The 21745-nt window shown below is 43.7% G+C and overlaps 1 protein-coding gene across 7 annotated transcripts in view; it reads right to left on the reverse strand.

Moving 5' to 3' along the window:
- The window catches only part of Cep250 (centrosomal protein 250), a 36817-nt gene extending 16178 nt beyond the window's left edge, over positions 1 to 20639 (reverse strand). For 2 of the 7 annotated variants that reach the window (XM_048811064.1, XM_048811062.1), the window contains exons 1-20: positions 20304 to 20639; positions 19138 to 19194; positions 18134 to 18216; positions 17768 to 17933; positions 16961 to 17067; positions 16492 to 16743; positions 14520 to 14685; positions 12340 to 12447; positions 11656 to 11817; positions 10952 to 11130; positions 10473 to 10655; positions 8542 to 8686; positions 7597 to 7743; positions 6469 to 6699; positions 5496 to 5689; positions 5146 to 5273; positions 4765 to 4934; positions 3709 to 3876; positions 3183 to 3317; positions 1808 to 1951 (exon numbers count right to left, since the gene is read on the reverse strand). In XM_048811064.1, coding sequence (XP_048667021.1) covers positions 1808 to 1951; positions 3183 to 3317; positions 3709 to 3876; positions 4765 to 4934; positions 5146 to 5273; positions 5496 to 5689; positions 6469 to 6699; positions 7597 to 7743; positions 8542 to 8686; positions 10473 to 10655; positions 10952 to 11130; positions 11656 to 11817; positions 12340 to 12447; positions 14520 to 14685; positions 16492 to 16743; positions 16961 to 17067; positions 17768 to 17933; positions 18134 to 18216; positions 19138 to 19194; positions 20304 to 20489 — 3111 coding nt within the window. In that variant the 5' untranslated portion in view covers positions 20490 to 20639. Of the gene's footprint in view, positions 1 to 1807; positions 1952 to 3182; positions 3318 to 3708; positions 3877 to 4764; positions 4935 to 5145; positions 5274 to 5495; positions 5690 to 6468; positions 6700 to 7596; positions 7744 to 8541; positions 8687 to 10472; positions 10656 to 10951; positions 11131 to 11655; positions 11818 to 12339; positions 12448 to 14519; positions 14686 to 16491; positions 16744 to 16960; positions 17068 to 17767; positions 17939 to 18133; positions 18217 to 19137; positions 19195 to 20303 lie in introns of those variants that run through there. The other 5 variants (XM_048811063.1, XM_015481276.2, XM_015481267.2 and 2 more) reach the window with 5 other exon arrangements.
- Positions 20640 to 21745: the final 1106 nt, after the last annotated feature.

Genomic DNA, 21745 nt, shown 5'->3' on the forward strand with positions numbered 1-21745 from the left:
CAGGTGAGTAAAGAGCCTACAGCTTGGGAGTGAATTTTTAACACTCGCACATCAGATAGAGCATTAATCTCTAGGGTAATAAAGAACTCAAAAAGCTAAACACCAAAAAAACCAAATAGCCAAATCAATAAATGGGACAAGAAACTGAACAAACACCTCTCAGAAGATGATATACAATCAATCAACGAATATATGAAAAAATGTTACACAGTTCTAGCAAATCAAAATGCAAATCAAAACTACTCTAAGATTTCATCTCGCTCCAGTCAAAATGGCAGCTATTAAGAACACAAAGGGCTGGGGTTATGGCTCAGCAGTAGAGCGCTTGCCTAGTACGTGTGAGGCCCTGGGTTTAATCCTCAGCACCACATAAAAACAAATAAAATAAAGGTATTATGTCCATCTACACCTAAAAATTAAAAAAAAAAAGAACACAACAATAAGTGTTGGTGAGGAGGTGGGTAAAAAGACACATTCATACATTGCTGGTGAGACTGCAAATTAGTACAGCCAATTATGGAAAACAGTATGGAGATTCCTTGGAAAGCTGGGAATGGAATCACCATTTGACTCAGCTATCCCTCTCCTCGGTCCATACCCAAAGGACTTTAAAAACAGCATACTACAGGGACACAGCCACATCAATGTTTATAGCAGCACAATTCACAATAGCTAAACTGTGGTACCAACCTAGATGCCCCTCAATAGATGAATGGATAAAAAAAAAGTGGTATATATACACACAATGGAATATTACTCAGCAATAAAACAGAATAAAATCATGGCATTTGCAGGTAAATGGATGGAGTTGGAGAATATAATGCTAAGTGAAGTTAGCCAATCCCCCAAAAACCAAATGCCAAATGTTTTCTCTGATATAAAGAGACTGATTCATAGTGGGGTTGGGAGGGGGAGCATGGGAGGATTAGATGAACTCTAGAGGGCAATGGGGTGGGAGGGGAAGGGAGGGGGCATGGGGATAAAAAAGATGGTAGAATGAGATGGAGATCATCACCATAAGTACATGTTTAAAGACACGAATGGTGTTCACTCTACTGTGTACAACTAGAGACATGAAAAATTGTGCTCTATATGTGTAATATGAATTGAAATGCATTCTGCTGTCATATATAGCAAATTAGAATAAAAAAGAAAAGAATTCTAAAAAAATTAAGATATAATAATGTAACTATAGATATTTTTGTGTGTAACTCATCTTTTGAAAGTCTCTACAATAAATATATTTAAAAATAAAAAATAAAAAAATACATAGAGTTGAACAAAAAAAAAAAAAAAGAAAAGAAAGAAAGAAAAGCAACCTGATATATAACAACATTGGATTCAGGATGAGAATGGGAAGAACAATCAGAACTGGGACAGCCTGAGAAAAACCTAGCTTCGTTTAGATCACTTCAAAGAAAGAGTTACAGTGGTTACTCGAATCCTAGAATTAATAGACACCAAAATTTGCAGATGTTCAAGTCCCTTATATAAATTGCACCATGTTTTGAATATAACCTAGGCACACCCTCTCATAACATTTAAATCATCTTTAGATGACTTATCATCCTAATACAATGTAAATAGTTGTTATACTCTGTTTAGAGAAAGAGCTCTGTACACATGTGATACAGATGCAATTTTTTCCCAAACATGTGGAACCCATGGATATGGAAGGCCACTTGTACTACTCCAGGGCACCAAGAGACACATGCTTAGCTCTGAACACCCTTCAACTATCCACTTGGTACTGTGACCTATCCCTGTGCTCCTGAGCTCAGGCAGCAGGATGGAGAAGAGCAGGGACCTGCTTCTGTAGGTCTAGTTTGTCCTGCAGCAGGGTGCTACCCTCCTCCTGGAGGGCAGCAAGGTCATCTCTGTGCTGCTGTGCTGCCTCCTTCAGCTCCGACTGAGCCTCGCGGAGCTGGGACTGCAGCATCCCAGTGGTCTCCTGCAGAGGGAGAAGACATCAGGGAGTGTGACGTATACTTGAGCCTTTGTCCTGAAACCTGCATTGGATACATACGGACATTTTGTTTTTTTCTATTGGGTTGACAAAAGCTAAGGCAGATCCATGTCATTCCAGCAATCCATGTCTTTCCCACCTCAACTCCTTGCCTCCTATTTGCTCTCCTACTTCATACTGTGCACAGGGTCACCCAGGTTTCTGAGTCAGGGGCCCCAAGTTGGTAGTGGTTCATCACCCAGACCATACCAACAGCCTCCTGACTATCCCCCTACTTCACTTGATACCTCTATCTCCTACACACATACACACACACACACACATGCACACGCACACACACATGTACACACACTCTCTCTCTCTTCATTCTCTTTTTCCACTTGACTCAATGGAGAACTGTATCTAGAGATGTAGAGAGAATTTTATTCTGAGATGTAGCTCAATGGGTGAATGCTTTGAACTCGTAATCCTCCTACCTGAGCCTCTGGGATGACAGGTGTGCATCACTGCGCCTGGTTTGGCTAGCTTCTTTTTAACCTTCAAGTCTCAGCTCAAATGTCATTTTCTTCTTCTTTTGTTTTTTTTTTAATATTTATTTTTTAGGTATAGTTGGACACAATGCCTTTATTTTATTTATTTATTTTTATGTGGTGCTGAGGATGGAACCCAGGGCCTCACATGTGCTAGGTGAGCAATCTTCTGCTGAGCTACAACCCCAGCCCTTCAAATGTCATTTTTTTTTTTAATATTTATTTTTTAGTTGTAGTTGGACACAACACCTTTATTTTAATGTGGTGCTAAGGATCAAACCCAGGGCCTTGCACGTGCTAGGCGAATGCCCTACCACTGAGCCACACCCCAGCCCTCAAATGTGATTTTCTTAGTGAGGTCTTCCCTGCCCACCTTGTCCTAAGTGGCCTCCTTTGAACCACTCTCAATTACATCATTCTTTTTATTTCTATTGGAACACTTATTACAAACTAATTATAAAACAATCATATCATTTATTTTGTGTCTGCTCATTTCACATCTGTCCCTGCCACCACAGTGTAAGTTTCTTGTGGGCAGGGACCAGGTCTATCACATTGACCACTGAGCCACCCCTTTATGTACTTGTCACATGTCAGCCCATAGCCTAGTACTTGGTGCATAAGAAGTGCTAAAGTACTATTAGTTGTTGAATGGGTGAATGAACGCCTAAGACCACCCTCCATACCTGCTCTCTTAACTGCTGAACCTTCATGTCCTGCCTCAGCCGTTCCAGTTGTTGGCTGGCATCTGCCAGCTCCTTCTGGGTCCGTAGCAGTGTCTCAAGGAGGGACACTCTCTCCTTCTCTGTTTCCAGCTGCATCTGTGGAGAAGCAGAAAGGGCAAGGGTTATCATGCTCGCCCAGGAGGACAAAAGCACAGCCCAGCTGCTGCTCTAGGGCCCCTCCAGCAAATGGGGTGGGGGCTGATGGCAAAGGAAGGTCTGAGCCCACTGACTGAGAACCAGGAAGTGTGAAGGTAGCCACTGGTTTGCAAGCCGACAGGATGTGGTAAATGTCAGCCCTCCTCCAGGAAGTACGACATACTGAAGCCCTGCAGCTAACGGTGTAGAACACCCCGCTCGCTGGCAACTAAGTGGGTACTACATTCTCTTCTGGAAGCCCTTCTATAGCTTGTTCTAAGGACAGCAAAAGAAAATAGTTGGGGTCACCAATGGTAATGGATGTGCCACTCCAGTTGTCCTAGCTTCCCACCTGGCAGAGGGCACTCTCTGCCTGGGTCCGTTCCTCTTCCCTCTGTGCCTGGATGGCTTCAGTTTCTGTTTGTTTCTCCCTCAGTCTTATTTCCAGCTCCATTCTTTCTCTCTCTAGGCTCTCCAGGGCCTTATTCAGCTCCTTCTGAAGCCGGAAGTGCTCTTTCTCCTGGCCATGCAAAGGAAATGCTGTTAGAACCGAATGGGTGGGGAGAGAAGGCAAAAGAACTGGTTTGAAAGTAGAATCTCTCTACTACTAGCTACGTGAGCCCGATACCCGGCTAAGCCTGTTTCCTCAACTTAAAGTAATGCTTAATAATCTGCCTTATCTGTCTCACTAAAATTTTGCAGTCAAATGAGATTTATTAAAAAAAATCAAATAAGGTGAGAAAGGATGTGGGGAAAGGTGTCATGGCTAGGGAAGGTAAGTATCAAGAAAACAATGCTGGTGTGGCATGAGGATAGGGCACAGGGTCAGGTGAGGGATCACAGTAGGGGTAAGGTCCAGGGTGAGAAGAGTTAGTGAGGTGAGGAGAGATCTCAAGGTTGTGGCAACATTGTGCACTGCCCCACTATGTCCCCTGCCAGCCTTGTGTGGCCAAGATTCCGAGTCCTGCAGGTGCAGTAGGCAATACTAGCAGGCTACTGACACTGTGCAGGCTGTGGGCAGTCTATGATTTCTAGGAGTGCACCTGGCAGGTTTGTCTTGAATGAGTTCAGAGGGTAGGTAAGAGCCAGGCAAGTGACCACTTCTTTCATCAAAAGCTGGTAAATACAGTGGGCACTATGCTCAGCATGCTGGTGAGCCCACCCAAGTTGGGAGGCTGGCTTTGAACTCATGATCCTCCCACCTCAGCCTCCCAACTTGCTGGGATTACAGGTATGTTCCACTGTGCCCAGCTATTAACTCATTTAATACCTAGAAGTTATTTATACCATGCTGTCCAAACCACTCCTGTAAGCAGTAACACCTAGACCAAGAGTCAGCAGGTGGTGCCCTTTCACAGAAGGGAAATCACGTCTGCCTCTCCCAACCCCAGCCACATTCACCACCTACCCATTTCTCCTGAAGCTGTTTGACCTCCTCCTCATGGGCCACCTTCTGCTGCTCCAGGGCCATCTGCCCATCTTGCTCAGCCTGGGCCAACTTTCTGGCTGCTCTCTCCCGCTCCTGCTCTGCTTGGCTCCGTTCAGTTTCCAGTTCTAGCTTCAAGCACCTCACTTCCCCTAGGATTCCAGAAAGAGGATCAGCTCTCTGAGCCTCTGCCCCTGCTCCTTTTACCTAATAATATTCTTCTGCTCCCCATGAACCTTATGAGCAACTCCCATCTCAGAGGCCCTGCGCTGGCTGGAGAAAAGCTTTAATAGCATCCCACTGCATTCCTGACTTTCACCATCCCCATGGATAGAGTACACCCCATCCCATTTGGGTTCTCACCTTGGACTGCTTCCTTGGCTTGAGTGACAGTTTGAATCTGGACCTCTAGCTGTCCCTTGGTGATCTCTATCACAGAATTTTGTTGTTGGGCCTCAAACAGATTGTTCTCCAGCTGTTCCTTGGCCGAGCTGTGAAGTTTAGGATACAGGAAGAGATCTTACCCATCAATGCCCTTACCTTTCCTTAAAAGGAGTGGAGTTCTAAGTACTGGCTACCTGGAGAAGTTAGTGGGGGCAATTATAAATTCATAATTCACTTGGAAGTCATATACTTAGGGCACAGAAGTTAGCTTGGCTACCCTTTGCCTTGTGAAGCTCTCTAAGCGTGGCTGAACTGGATCAAAGCCTTACCTAAGCCCCATAAGTTGTTCAACAAGGTCCTGGCGGTCTCTCTCCACAGCCTGCAGCCGCACCTCTAGAGCAGCCTTCTCTCTTACTAGAGACTCTTTCTCCTGGACTGCCCTGGCAAGCACTTCTTCCTGTCGCTTTGCTTCCTGATGCAGCTGTTCAAGCTGAACTGTAGCTGCCTCCTGCTGGTAAAGTGCCTGAGGGGAAGAAATTAGTGAGATATAGAGTAGAGGCAAAATTCCCCTGGTCTGCTAATACCAGGTTAGGGCCATTGGTGCTTCAGAGATTCTGGGCCCAGCACTGTAAATCTGAATGTTGCTCACTTAATAACACTGGCATTTATCTATTTCCCTGAGCAACCCAGAGAGCCCCAGCCCTGAAAGGATGCTCTTTTATGAGCAAGACTCTCTGCTGGGGACAGAAGACCTGCACATAAGAACTTTTAGTTTTCAGAAATAGGATGCATATAATACCAGGAAGAAAGTGACCAGTGACCTGAGGAAGGGATTCTGAAATGGAAGATTATGTATAATTATTATGAGAGGCTTGGTGAAGGAAAAAGATGACCTTTGGGCCAGGTCATTCATTGGTTCAAGAAATAAATGTACTGATTAGCCTTGTTATGTGTTCAGCGCTGAGCTAACAGCCAAAGGAATACAATAATAAGACACAGCCTTGCCTGACGGACATGGAAACAGATAACTGTAGTATGAATGGTGCAGATGTTGAAATAAGCATGAGGTGTTGGCAGAGCATATAGGAGAAGCATCTAATTCAAACTGGTGGGTAGGAAGAAGTAAGGAATCAGCAGATTCTTGTAGGAATTACTTTAAAAAATAGGAAGCTAGACCACAAACAAGTAACACGGGTCATTTCTAGGAAATAAGACTTTCCCTGAGTCATTTTCATCATGTTTTATTTTTTACAATGAGTAGTATCTTAATTAATGGTGTCCACTGTATAACTGTCTTCTCACCTCATTTAATTTCTCTTTAATTTCTTCCTTTTCTTCTTGGATGCTCCTGAGCTCTGCCTGTAGCTCAGCTCCAGTCTCTGTAGCTTTCTGCAGCTGAGCCTCCAGGTGAGTTTTCTTTTCCCACAGTGCTTCCTTGCTCCTCTCTACCTCTGCCAGGTCTACCTGCAAAGCATTTCTCGCCTGCTCTGCCACCTCTACTCTGCTGCACACAGACTGGTTGTCATGCTCCAACTACTGGCCAAAAAGGAAAGGGGGTACAGGTCATCAAAGACAAGTGGTTAGAGTTTCCCTAACGGGTCTCAAGTGCTGAAAACCAAAATCCAAGTGAGATGTGAATCTATTCTCCAAAAATGAAGATGGGGGGAAATCTATTCATTTGATCTGGTGCTTGTATTTTAAGTACAGGATAGGCTGGATGCTGGAGATGGAGATTTAAAAAAGGGCAAAATTCCGTTCTCAAATAATTCAGAATAATAGAACAGAATATTTCTGGAGCTCAAGAGAACAGGGGGAGTAAGTATGGTCCTTTGCTAAAATTATAGGTTAAATTTATAACCTGTAGAGATTTTGGAGGATTTAGGCTCTTTGGTGGATTATTTTCTAGTGATTGCCAATATTTCACCTAATAGGATTAAAAACCTGGTCTTGCTTCCAGAGGACATCAATCCCTTCCCAGTTCTGATGACTCTCCCTAAAGCCTATACAAAGGTGGTTCTGCTAAAAGTGTGGGACAGGAGTATTTCTAATTCTCAAATCTAATCCTTTGCTCTCCAGTGTACAGTAAATGTTCCTTTTGTTCATTTCAGAACTGTTTGATGCCAGGCATGGAGGTGCACATCTATAATCCCAGCTGCTAGGGAGGCTGAGGCAGGAGGATCTCAAGTTTGAGGTCAGTCTCAGCAATTTATCAAGAACCTGTCTCAAAATAAAAAAGGCTGGGGGTATAGATCTGTGGTAGAGTGCCCCAGTACCAGGAAAAAAAAAAAAAAAAAGAAAGAAACAAACAAAACTACATTTGGGAGCTAATCCCTTAAGGAGTCTGCCCTAATATGGGCATCAGCTTTGCTTGTCACTGGCGTCTCAGTCAGGTTCCAGCCCTTCATGGAGATCAGACAAATCTCTGCTCACCTGGAGAAGCTGTTGGTTCAGTCCAATTTTATCTAACGCCAAAGCCTCATTTAAGGCACTGAGCTTGACAGTTGCAGCCCGAAGATCGGCAACCTCTGCCTTCAAGCTGTTCTCAGAACTTGAAAGCTCTGCAATGGATTGTTCTGCCTACAAATCAAAGAGGGTTAAAGCGTTTCCCATTCCTAGTTTTCTTAAAACTGTAAACAGTTCACATTCCCAACACCTGCTGCTTTTGGTGCAAATATCAGTTAGCACTCCATCCCTTCCCCTACATTCTAAACAAGTTTTCCCTTTGCCCATTTATTCCTTCATTGAGGTGTAAGACAGGAGCTCACAGCATAGAGGCACAGACATAATGAACAAGCACAATTGTGAGGACACTATAGAAATATAGACCCAAAGTGCTCTGGGGAACTCAAAGAAGTCATTCATTCAATTTGGAAGAGTCAAAAATGCTTGGTAGAGGAGTTAACAATTAAGTTGGGTATTGAGAGATGAGGAACAGTTCCTGGTTAAAGGGGAAGGAAAGAAGCAGTCCAGGCAGAGGAAAAAGCATATGCAGAATACTAGGGTCAAGAAGGAACATAACAAAACTGAGAATGCAACTAATGCTGCATGGAGCAAAGGACAACAGGGGTTAGGGTGGGTTTGGAGTGGACCGGGAGGCTAGACACACAGTTTGAGGCAGATGGCAAGTCTTTGAATGCAGCTCCAGAGCTGGGAAGCCACTGAATGGTTTTAAAAGGCTGACCATAACCATCATCTAATTCCAACATAGAGGGTACATTCAGAGGGAGAGAACCCAGAAGCAGGCTAGGAATGGAGGAAAGAAACCCAAGGGTCACAGCTTAAAGGGCAAAGAGAATGAGGCAGCTACATGCCCTTTTTCTGGGAACCCAACTTCCTAAGCCATCCACCCAGTAAGTAAAGAGGAGGCCTACACACCCTGGCCAGTGCTGCTGCCATTTCCGCTTGCTCTTGCCTCAGTAACTCCCCTTCCAGGCGACTTGACTCCAAAGCTTCCCGAAGTGTGATTAGCTCACTGAGTGATTCTGACTGCTTGGCTTCTAAGCCCACCAGTGTTTCCTGACTGAGAAACGAAGAAGATGGGGCTAGAGTAAGTCTTTGGAAGTGGTCACCCAAAAGGTAACATGAATATAATTACATTTTCTATGCAAAAGAATGAGAAAAGTCTCCAAAAACTGATAAGAAATGATCTCTAATATGCTAAGTAAAAAAAGTCAGATGAAGAACAGTACACATGTGCATTTTTTGGGGGGGGGTACTGGGGGTTGAACTCAGGGGCGCTCAAACACTGAGCCACATCCCCAGTCCTATTTTGTATTCTATTTAAAGACAGGGTCTCACTGAGTTGCTAAGTGCCTTGCCAATGCTGAGGCGGCTTTGAACTTGCAATCCTCCTGCTCAGCCTCCCAAGCCACTGGGATTACAGGTGTGCACCAATGTGCCTGGCACATGTGCATTTTTTATATAATATATATATGCAAAATGTATACATTTCTTTATGCAAAAAAAGTGAGAGAAAGAAGAATCTATGCTTATGTTTGCATGAAGTAGCATGGGAAAGATAAACAAGAAATTAATTTAAATAGTTTAGAGGAGGAAGGGAAACGATGTAGAAAGCAAAGATGGAAGTAAGACTTCATGTGTCTATCTTTTGTAAATCTTTTAAAATTCCTTTTGAATCATATAACTATGTCATCAAGTCAGGTAAGATAAGTTTTAAAAATATAACTATTTGCAGATTGTCTGCCTTCTACTTGGTGCAGAGGAGATCCTTCCTAGGACAGGGCATGACCCTTTTGGCAGTCTTTCAAGTTTCTACTCTTCATGCCCACTAGTTGCAAAGAACTAGGGTACAGAAGAGGAGGGGAATATACCAAGGGTGAAGAAAAGATAACCCTGCTACCAGTTATTCAAGATCTACTGTATGCTAGGCTCTATGCTGACATTTTCTAAAACACTTTTTCCATTAATTCTTCAAGGTAAATAGTCTTATCCCCATTTTACAAATAATCTGTCCGTGGCAGATCCAGAATCTAAACCAAGCCTTCATTCACCTCTAAAGTCCCTGTTCCTTGTGCAACATCATATAAGAGAATTCATAGATTTAATATTGACTCTCGAATTCCCTTCTTGAAAGCAAAGTTTATTTCCTGTTACTTCTCTGCTCATCTGTTAGCATCCCAGCCTACTCCGAACATGCCATGAACATTCTTGCCTCCTTTTCTTTGCTATACTGTTCCTTTAGCCTCTCTCCTATTCACTATCAAAATAGGTCAAGGTCCCACTCAAACCATCTCCTACTCCTTAAAGCTCTTCCTGGTTCTCAATAATTAACTGTTACTCCTATGCTACAAAAGGAACAGGTTCGAAGGCCTATTTATACTTATACTTCATCTACTCTCATTTCACAGTTGTTTACTTGTGTCTTCTCCATTATTGCAAGTTTCTTTTTTTTTTTTTTTTAAATATTTATTTGTTTATTTATTTTTAGTTATTGGCGGACACAACATCTTTGTTTGTATGTGGTGCTGAGGATCGAACCCAGGCCGCATGCATGCCAGGCAAGCGCGCTACTGCTTGAGCCACATCCCCAGCCCTATTGCAAGTTTCTTGAGATGAGGTTATCTGTTATTCATTTTTATATTCCTCACAGTGCCTCATCTCTATGGGTGCTCAACAAAGTCTGGATGCACTTTGTGTATTCATCTTTCTGCAAAGGAAAGTAGTAAGCTAATTTTACCCATTCTGTGCCAGGCTTCTAGACAGTCCACTTTCTAAAATAGAGGAGCAGGTCGGGGAGGGTGTGGAACTAAAGGAAGGCCAGAGAGGAAGAGACTGGTCACACTTACAGACGCTCCCTCTCCCGAACAGCCAGGTGCAACTCTTCCTGCTGCTCCTCCTTCTCCCCCTGGGCAGAGTCACCCTGCAGCTGTAGCTCCATATTTGCCCTTCGGAGCCGCCATGCTTCCTGTTCCAGCACCTCTAGTTGCTGCTGCAGCTCTTCCCTGGCCTTCTGCAGGAGCTCTCGCTCCCTGGAACGAAGAAACCAGAAATGAGCAGATCTTGGGACCTAAAATCCTTGCTGGAAGCAGACATCACAAGGTCAAAGGAGAACATTCCATCTTTCCTTTTGAGCAGGAAACTGTTTTTTAATCATTTCAAAACACAAAAACCCAAAAGCTTGTTAAATAGAACACAAAGCAAAGCAGCCCTGGATCTCAGGGATGACAGGAGGAGCTGACCAAAGATATAATGGGTACTGGTAAATGGGTGTGGATGAGGACAGAGACCAGACATGGGAGTAGGGATGAACAGCCCATCTGCTCACTTGCTGAGAGTGTCCACCTCGCCCTGGAGGCCCACAGTCTGCCCTGCCAGAGCATCCCGCTCCCCAGAGAGCTTCTGCAGCCGCTGCCTCAGGGCTTTGCCCTCTTCCTCCCACTGATCGTGCTGCTGCTTCAAGAAGCTCATTGCTTCCTGGCAGCCTGAAAGCTGCTGCCTTAGGTCCTGTGGAGGGACAGCAGTAGAAACGAGATAAGCAAGAGGGCAAGGGCAAAGGAGGGATTTCAGAAGTCTGAAAGTCCATTTGGACATGAGGTTAGGCATTGGTACAAGGGCAAGCTGGGAATAGAGATGTGACTGGTTGAAAAGTCGGAGGACAAGGGGTTATTTGCTTTTGGAGCTCTAGAGTGTTAAGAGTTCATCATCTTCAAAAGTACAGTGGCATGGGGGGATGGCAAGTGTGCCTAGGTCCCTCAGATTGGGGGAACTCATACCCATACCCTACCATAGCTCTTTTCATAGTAATAAACACTGTTGTACAATGTGAAGTTGCCACAGGCATGGAGAATCAGCCTGTTACCCACAGTATAACTGGGCAGACATGGAGAAATTCTAAGGAGCACTCTGGGGTGTTGAATAGACACCTCATGACTGGTCCACTGAAAGGGATAGTCCACGCTAGGGAGGTACTTGGGGCATCTGTCAGTTTAGCTGCCACGTTATTGACTGAGGAACACTAGGGAGCCTTACCTGCACAGCCTGGTGTTTCTGAGTCAGCACTGAACGCACCAGAGTAAGAGCTTTGTCTGGATCCTGGGAATCAAAGTGGGAGGAGAAGCCACTAGAGTCCAATTTCAAAGAGCTCTCATGACCAGAGCCTTGGCCAGTGTTGTCCCCTTCTTCCACCAAGGCCTGAAAACCAACACAACACTGTTACCACCCTACTGACTGAAGCCTGGAGTCCATGCAGGAGCTTAGCTCACACTACAGCCAGAAGAATCTGAGGTTTTCCTTCTCGGGTCCTTTCCCTGAGGGTTAGAGTAGGTATCTGAGAGAAAAAAAGGCTCATTTCTTCAACACTCCACCTGTGGTCACCCAAATCTAAGACTAGCAACAAGGCCAGAACATTCTCTGAGATAATAATAAATAAGGGAACAAAGGAAGAAGAGGCTATTGAAGTGACAAAAGACCAGAATCTATTCTCTGGCTTGAGAACTGCAGCTGGTGACAGGAAAGAGGTCCTGTCCCACCACATAGTGCCAGGATATGAATGCTTACCTATCCCTTAAGGATCTCATCTTCAAATACAGAGCATTCATCCCACAAGACCCTAAGTCCAAACCTCAAGAGACTGGAAATCTAGGCATGTGAGAGGACATGGAAGACTGGGGAGAGGAATGAAGCATTACCTAGGTACCATGACAGCAGGCTTACCAGTACCTGTGTTATCTCCTTGATCACAAGCTGTAAAGACAACTTTTCCTCTTGGGTATTCCTACTAAGAGATGCCTCATGTTCCATTAATTCTGTGTGATTTGACTCCTGCATAAAGAATAGAATAGAGGGCTGGGGCTGTAGCTCCATGGTAGAGTGCTTGCCTTGCACGTGTGAGGCCCTGGGTTTGATCCTCAGCACCACATAAAAATAAATAAACAAATAAATAAAATTAAAGATATTGTGTCCAACTACAACTAAAAAAAATTACAATAAAAAATATAAAAAAAGAGTAGAGCCTAAGAGCCAAACTCTCAAAAAATAATTTGTAATTACAGACCCCAAATCAACCAAAGTCTTATTCTGCTCATTCTGTCAACCCCACTTTTCCAAGAAGTCCGAAGACAATGCAATGTGATGATAAAAAGTTCAGATGAAGCGATTAAAAGCTCCAAATTAGCCTGCCCAGGTTAGGGTTCTTGCTCTATCACTTACTAGGTTGGTAACTTTCGGCAATTTCTTCTTTGAACTTTTCTCTTAAAAATAGGAAAATTAACAGCAACTATTTCCATAAGTTGTTTTGGAGTCTTAAATTAAAAGCTGCACATAAATTCTACAACATCGTGCTGATACAAAGCAAACACTCAACAGATGTCAGCTATTATTGGATGGGGGATGGCCGCTGCCTCCAAATAGTAAATCGATGCCAGAGAGCCATGGCTATAAACCAGCTCTAGCCCTAAAGCTAGTAATAATCTTGAAGACTCAAGATTTCCTCTCTTCCTACTGCACTTATGTTAGGCTTGAAAACACAGACCTGTAGTAATGTTTTATTTAGCCAAAATTTGAATCAACACGTATAAAGGGAGAGACTTTGCAAAAAGTCTGAAGTTCTGGCTTCTCTCAAAAAAGTTAAAAATGAGCTTCACCCAGCCCCCATTCCTAGATGATAATTATTTATTGAAGTTGAACAATGGATACCTCCTCAAGATGAGACATTTATTTGGGGTCTTTCATTCCTTGCCACTCCTCACTGTTTCCTTAGTACTGAACTCAAGTTTCCCCTGCTTTACTGAAAACTAAACAAGATAGCATTGGAAAACAAGAAGTATTGCAACTCATCCACTTCATTCACTTACTTCTAAGCCCCATGGATGTCTGAACAGGCAAATTCTTGACAAAAAGAAATCAAGAGGGCTGGGGTTATGGCTCAGCAGTAGAGGGCTTGCCTAGCATGTTGAGACTGGGTTCAAGTCTCAACACCGCATATAAATAAAATAAAATAAAATAAAGGTCCATTGACAACTAAAAAAAATATTTAAAAAAAAAAAAAAAGAAAGAAATCAAGAAAACACAAACAAGTCCAGCTCCCAGGTGACTCCAGTCTGGATGAAAAAATTAGGGGTGTGAATACAGACAGGGGTTCAGGAGCTGCTTAAAATCAGAAATCTGAAAATTCATAGAAATAAAGGAAAATATGGAATCAAGCCAGAGGTTCTAACATGCAACTTTAAAGAACTTCTTTAATAACATCCCTGTCACATGTTAAGTCAGTAATCAAAGCTTTGCTCCTTTAATAAGACAGACCATTCAATGGGGTTGGGATTGTGGCTCAGTGGTAGAGCGCTTGCCTGATATGTATGAGGCACTGGGTTTGATTCTCAGCACCACGTATAAGAAAATGAATAAAATAAAGGTCTGTCAACAACTGAAAAAATATTAAAAAAAAAAAAAAAGATAGACCATTCAAGTAGTTCTAGCTGTGAGCCAAACCTCCTACCCTATGATATCTAACCTCTGATGTTGGTTTTGCCCTGGAAAACATTAAATGCATCAATCTTTTCCCCCCAATGTCAGACTTCCATGTGTGAAGACAGACACCCTGACTTCTTCAAGTCCTTTTGTTCCAGGCTAAAAATTGCCATATTCCTCATTTATTCCCCAGGTAACCTGCTAATTTGACATTGTGTCTCTTAAAGTATATGCTACTTCTCTCTGAAAAGAACACATGGCATCCATATGCCATTATAATTTTCCCAGGAAAACAGTTGAGATAGTGAACAGTTAATAATATTTTTTGAATGAATAAATTCATGGGTTTATTGTCAGATTCAATCAAAATATATTTTTTTGGCTTTGGAGAACTTCATTAAGAAACATTTCATGGTAGTCTATACTACCTGTTTATAAAGGAGGAAGGAACCTACAAGCCCACTCCCAATTCTTTTCCAGAACAAAGGATTATGTACCAGGATCTCCATTGTCTCTCTCAGAGCCTTTAGCATTTTTTCATAATCTTCATTTTGCTTCTGAGAATGGGCCAGCAAAGCAGAGAGCTCGGTCACTCTAACGAGAAGAGCACAGCACTGTCACTTAGGCATCCCATGGAGCAGGTAAAGCTACTATGCAGCACACCCCAGCCCCAAAAGACACTTCCACTGCAGCTCCCCAGAATCCCTTGGGCACTCCCTGAATACCATGTGAAGCTACTAGCTTTGAACTGGGAGCAGGAAGCCAAAAGCCACTCAAACACATGCAGGGATTTACCACATCTCAAGGCTGGAACTTGTGTTTGGGGGCCAAGAGCTGAAGGAAAGCCCTGGCCCAGGCCCTTCCAGGCCTCGCTTGATCTTGAAGTCAAGCACCCTGAAGCCAATAAGAATATCGAAATTGACACATGGGATAGTCCCAAGTCCCTCCAGCCCAAGGTTCTGACTCTGATAGGGAAAAAGAAGGGGTGATTCGGATAGAATATGGTCAATCTCCCTGATATTACTCTAAAGTCAGTGACATCTTTATTGCTTAACACTATATCATGGAGCTTAGTGCCTGGCATCATGTGGGTGGCTAAACAAGTATTTCTTTCTTTTTTTTTGCCAGGGGGTGGGGATGGGGTGTACTGGGATGGAACTCAGGAGGCACTTAACCATTGAGCCACATCTCCAACCATTATTTTGTATTTTATTTAGAGGTCTCACTGAGTTGCTTAGTGCCTTGCTAAATTGCTGAGGCTGGCTTTGAACTAGTGATCCTTCTGCCTCAGTCTCCCAAGCTGCTGGAACTACAGGCATGAGCCACTGCACCCGTCCACAAGTATTTCTTAAATGAATATTATTCAGGGGTTTAAATATTTCTATAAAAAATCTTAATAATTATATCATGTACCAATTCCAAGAGCCCAACTCACCACATGGTCATTCGTTTAATTATTGTATCATTCAACAAACATTTATTTAGTGTCTACTATATGGAGATAAGTGCAAAGCACTAGAGACATAAAATTTTTGCCCTTCTTATCATCATTTAAAAATCCCATTTCATGCCCGGCATGGTGGCACACGCCTGTAATCCCGCCTGCTAGGGAGGCTGAGACAGGAGGATTGAGAGTTCAAAGCCAGCCTTAGCAAAAAGCGAGGCACTAGGCAACTCAGTGAGATCCTGCGTATAAATAAAGTACAAAAAATAGGGCTGGGGATGTGTCTCAGTGATACAATGCCCTTGAATTCAATACTCAATACCAAAAAAATAAAAATCCCACTTCATTATAAACCCAGAATTAAAATACTCGTGTTATTGTGGTATAGCATTTGCCTAACACACACAAAGGCCGTGGGTTCAATCCCCAGGCACCGCAAAAATAAAAAATCAGCAAGAAACTAAATAATTAATGGAATACAATGAGATCAATGCTGTAACAAGCAGGCCAAAAGACCACAGGGACAAAGTAACATAACAGACTACTAAATTCACAGAAGGTTTTGTAGAAGAGGTGACATGTGATCTATGCTTTAGAGGATAAAGCAGAGGGGAAGGGAGGGTGGCATTCCAGGCCAAGGTCAACATATACAAAGGCAGAGAAACATGGAAGAACTGGTAATTCTGGGTATGGCAAATAGTTTGGTATTGATAGAGGACAGAGTCACAGCTAGCTATACAAATCTACACGAGAAAAACTGAGCTACAAGGTAATCTGAGGGCAGAGGTCAGTGAAAGCCCCAACTACGGCACTGGGTTTCAAACTAGACTATCCCAGCACATCTATTTTCCCTCTCATGGTAGGAACACTCTTGGTTTCTCTCCTGCCTTTCCATAACTCTCGAATGAGTCAGTTTTCCCTCAAGGAGCCTTTCCTGGGACCTCAGGCCATCTCACCGATCCTGAAGTTCAGCTTTCTCCAGATCCCCTTGGCTCTTGAGTTGTATTAACTCCTGGCTCTTCTCATGGGCTTCCTTCTCTAGCTCCTGAGTCTTGGCTAGTAGGAGCAGCAGCTGGGGTGGCTCACTCTTGTCGGTTCTCCCAGATCTACTGGATTCCCGAGACTGTGTTCCCACGGTCAAGCGTAGACAACAGGTCAGCAGGGACCCTGAAAGCCTCGCGTGTTCAGCCTTTAGCTCTGTCAGATCTCTGAGTACAAGCAAGGAAAAGAGCAGACTCCAATAGGAACCAAGGGAACTTGGAGATCAGGCCCAATAAGCCTGAGGGGCAGGTATGTGAAAAAAATCACCTGAAATGAACAATAGCACCCCCCCATCTCCACCTGATTCCCCTTCTACAGCAGCCCACTGCCTTAAGTTCAGAATCAATAGGGGCAAACCTCCTCCCTTCTTATTCCCACACTGACCTGTCAGTTGCTGACTTCATTTCCAGGAAGTGGCGTCGGAAGGTCACTACCTCCCGCCATAGATTGAGAAGGCGACCATGTTCCCCCTTCAGATAGTCCTTGAAGAACTGTGTGTTCAGAAACCTGGGTCATACCCAAGGGCAGAGTACTATCTTTTGCCAGTATAAGAGTCTTGAATTACTCCTGACTACTAGGGTGAAAGAAGGGACTTTAAGGACAAACGACATCGGATGGTAAACAGTCTTTCCCTCAGCTAGATTAGAAAAGGAGATGCAGTGGCTGCTTAGATGGGGGCTATTATCATAAACTTATAAGGAGAAGTAAGTGATCTAACATATGTAAGTCACCTTGCATACAGCAAGGGCTCAAGAAACATTGGTTTCCTTTAGCTGGAACCTGAAAATTCTTCAGGATCTCTAACTGTCTTTTCTTTTCCATGCAACTTCGTAACCACCTTCACGGCATCTAGCTATGCAGATCTCCAGCTGAAGGGGACCAGTAAACCTTCAGATCCATTTGAAATCAAAGCTAGTCACTTCTGTAAGAAGAGAGTGCTTTGAGTATCATGCCACCAGCAAGACCTAGACTAGGTAGGTAACGCAGAACTAAGAAAGCCTAACAGAGCAGAGCTGCTAGCACAGGCCTGGCTAGCATGGGCAAAGCCGTCTGCATGGGTAAGGATAGTCAGAGGCTTTAATGACAACAGTTTCCATCCATTTTCTGAAGTTAATCCTTTCCAGCACTGACCAGGGCAGCACTCAGTATGCACAGCCCTCTTCTCTCAGTTCTGCTCTCTGTCCTTCCTACCTCCTGCTCCATCCGCCACTGGCTCTCCTTCCTTATTAGCTCATCCCGGGCCCGACTCCAGTCCACTGTCAATTTTTCCATGTCTTCCCGAAGGGCTTTATTCACCACATCAGCTTTTTCCATGTGCAGTCGAAGCTGAGTATTCACTTCTGCTAGACTCTCACACCTGCACTGGGGAGGGGAAAGAGCAAATGCAAAATAAAGGTCTGTGCCACCCCTTAGACCTCTTGAGAGTGAGATGACAATGACTGGAATTTTCCATTGCCAGGATGGTTCTAATCCATATTAGCCCTCAGGACGGTTTTTTCATCAGACTTCTTCACCCACTGGCCAAACACTCAGGTCAGAAAATATGGGGTCCATCACCTCTGTTGCTCCTCGTCCAATCGGATTAGCAGCTGTTCCAGGTTTGGCTCTTCCACACTTTCCCAAGGCGGAGGAATCGGCCCCTTTGCCAGACAGAAACAAGCCTTATTCACTTCCAAAGAGAACATCACTCAAGCCAATTCCCTGAGGCCTCTTTCCATAGCAGCACACTTTCTTTTTATTCTTTCTCCCGCGATAGCAATTTCCTTTCTTTTCTCAATCACTATGTCCTGGAAGCAAATCCACTGCATCCCTCTTTCCAAAAATGAACCAATAACCTCCTCTGAAAGATGGCATTTGGTTTTAAAAAGAACCTTGAACCTAAGAAGCATAAGATTATTGTTCACTAATGGCCTTGATTTTTACTATAATAATTTTTGGACCTTGTAAAGTCACTTAACTTCTTGGTGCTACAGTGTCTTCAGCTACAAAATGGAAGTAATATCACTCTTCTGAGAAAGTTCTTTTGTGGACTAAGTGACATAATTATACCACAATCTTTGCCCTACCTGCAAAGAAAGTACTCAATATGTTTTGGTTCTTTCCTTCCTGCAACAGAACTTTTCTGAGGAGAATGTGATCAGGTGCCTGAGGGAGCTGGAACTAAGACAAATGGGTCTTTCAAAGCCAATTCTGCCCAGCCAAGATACAAATAGATCCCTCTAGAGTAGACATGCGTTGTAGGTCTTAGAGGAACACCTCTCCTACCACAGAGAAACAATGACACCTGCTGGATAAAGGATGCATTTCCTCCCTCTAGTTCCACTCGCCCACTGGGCTAAGTCCCCTGATATTGCATTGGTCCTTAGAAAACCAAGGGATGGACTCTCATAGACCAGCCATAGCAAGGTCCAAGGAAGATTGCTGTTGACAGAACTTTCAGAGGCTGAAGAGAGACTTCTAGCATACACCCCTTATCATATCCCGGAAACCCTCAGAAAATAAAGCCTAACAAGTACATTTACTGAGGGCTCAAGGGGAACATGGAACTCAGCCTCACTTACTCCAGTGGCTTCCAGTCGCTTCTCCAGTTCTTGGCACCAGCTCCGGTACTGCAAAACCTAAGGCAAAGACAACACACTCTAGGCAATGGACACAACTGGTACAAAAACCCCAAACCAAAGTTCCCTCATAATTTGGGCAACCTGCAGTGAACAGAAGAACTGGGTGGTGATGGTGGGATAAGGCCGTGACATCTTAAAGTTTCTATTTGTCTATTTGGATATAAAAAGAATATTTTCAATATGCCTCTTACATCAGAAAAACAAAACCATAAATCTTAGGGTCAAATCTCAGCTCTAGACAAGAACAAGCCTGGACAACTAATTTTGTGTGTGTGTGTGTGTGGTGCTGGGGATAGAACTCAGGGCCTTGTATATGCGAGGCAAGCACTCTACTAACTCAGCTATATATCCCCAGCTCCTGAGCAACTAATTAAAAAAAAAATTTTTTTTTAGTTGTAGATAAACCCAATACCTTTATTTTATTTATTTATCTTTATGTGGAGCTGAGGATCGAACCCAGGGCCTCACACATGCTAGGCAAGTGCTCTACCACTGAGGAACAACCCCAGCCCCTGGGCAACTAATTTAACCCTTGTAAATGCCACCTTTTTTGTCTCCTGGTACTGGGGATTGAACCCAGGGGTGATCTACCACTGAGTTACACCTCCAGCTCTTTTTATTTTTCATTTTGAGATATGACCTTATTAAGTTGCCTAGGCTGGCCTCAAACTTGTGATACTCCTATCTCATCCTCCCAACTAGCTGGGATTACAGGTATGAACCACCATGCCCAGCTTCCTTATGTATTTATTGTACCAGGGATTGAACCGAGGAGTGCTTAACCATTGAGCCACATCCCCAGTCCTATTTTATATTTTATTTAGAGACAGGGTTTCACTGAGTTTCTTATTACCTTGCTGTTGCTGAACTGGCTTTGAACTTGCAATCCTCCTGCCTCAGCCTCCCAAGCTGCTGGGATTACAGGCATGTGCCTCTGTGTGAAATTCATTTTTAAAAGGGACACAATCCAGACCTTGTCAAGTAGTAGTGAGGATCAAAGAAACTATATTTGAAAGCTGAACAATGCAGATCCTCAGCTCACCAAGCTAGGTGTGAGCCATCCCCCCGCACCTGGCTCTACCTCTTCCAGCTGCTACCCTGCTCACCTTGGCCTGCAGCTTCCTCACAAGGGCAGCTTGCCTTTGCTGTGCCTCCTGGAAGCTCTTCAATTTCCGCCAGGAGACTTCCTGGTTCTCCGCCATCTGCTGCTGAAGAGCCAGCACTTGCTCCTCCAGCACCAGCTGCAGAGACTGGGGCTTCATGTCGTTCAGCCTGGTGCTTCCTGTCTCCATGGGGGCATCAGACAGCAAGTCCACAGGTCCCTATGCATCCAGAGGCTGTTTGCTCCCTGCAGGGTTCTCTAACCATTTCTGTACCACTTCTACTTCTTCTTGAGCTGGAGACCAAAGCACAACTGAAATGGAAAGAACAGTCCAGATGACCCAAATTTATTCAACAAACTTGTATATGGCAAAACTTGGTTGGACAAAGTAAACAGGTTCCTCTACTACAGGACTCCTCAGAACCTCTAACATAATAAGATAGATCCAGGAAAAATGGTAAGCACTTATAATCCCAGCTACTTGGGAGGCTGAGATGGGAGGATTGTTTGAGTCCAGGAGTTCAAGGCCAGTTTGGCCAACATAGCAAGACTCCATTAAAAAAAAAAAAAAAAAAAATTTAAGACAGATCCTAATCTCTAAGATGGGGTTCTGATGAGGATCATTCCCCAAATTTAATGGATCATGAGACAAGCTCACAGGAATACCATTTCCTGGCATGCCTTTGGAAACTGACGAAACCAAGGGCTCCTGGTTTACCACTGCATCCCTCATATCTACCATAGCCATGAAGACATTTGTTGAAGGAATTACTGAACGTGCTGTTAGTTTGGCAAGGGAAACAGACACAAATAATTACAACAAAATGAAGCATATGCAACAAGAGTGCAGGTTAGCATGGAGAAAAAAAAAAAAAAAGAAGGCATTTCACCTAGCTTGGGGGGCTATGAATTATGTGAATCATCATCATTCAGGTCAGTTGCTTTAGCGTTTTACATGCATTATGTCATTGTGTCTATGTAAGAATCTTGAAATCTTCTGAGACCTTCCTACCTCCCTTCACCATATGTGCTATTCTAGCTCTTTATACATGGATGAAGAAACGGAGGATTAGAAAGATCAAGCAACTTGTACCAGGTCACACAGCTGACTCCCTGACAAAGAAAAGGGGTTGCTGATGTTTCAGGTAAGGGATCCAAAGAGAAAGAGAAGGGTGGGCTGGGTGAGACAGTACATGCCTATTATCCCAGCAAATCAGGAGGCTGAGGCAGGAGGATCACAAGTTCAAGTCCAGCCTAGGCAATTTAGTAAGACACTATCTCAAAAAAATGCAGGGGATGTGCTGGGAAAGCAGCTTGGTGGTAAAGCACCATGGGTTCAAACCCCAATAATGAAGAGAGAGAGAAAAAATAAAACAAAACAAAAAAACAGTTGCACCAGGATAGTAAACCATTCTCACCTACCTGGGCAATGGGCCACCTGCAGGC

Source organism: Marmota marmota, unplaced genomic scaffold, assembly GCF_001458135.2.
Source record: "Marmota marmota marmota unplaced genomic scaffold, marMar, whole genome shotgun sequence".
Lineage (NCBI taxonomy): Eukaryota > Metazoa > Chordata > Mammalia > Rodentia > Sciuridae > Marmota > Marmota marmota.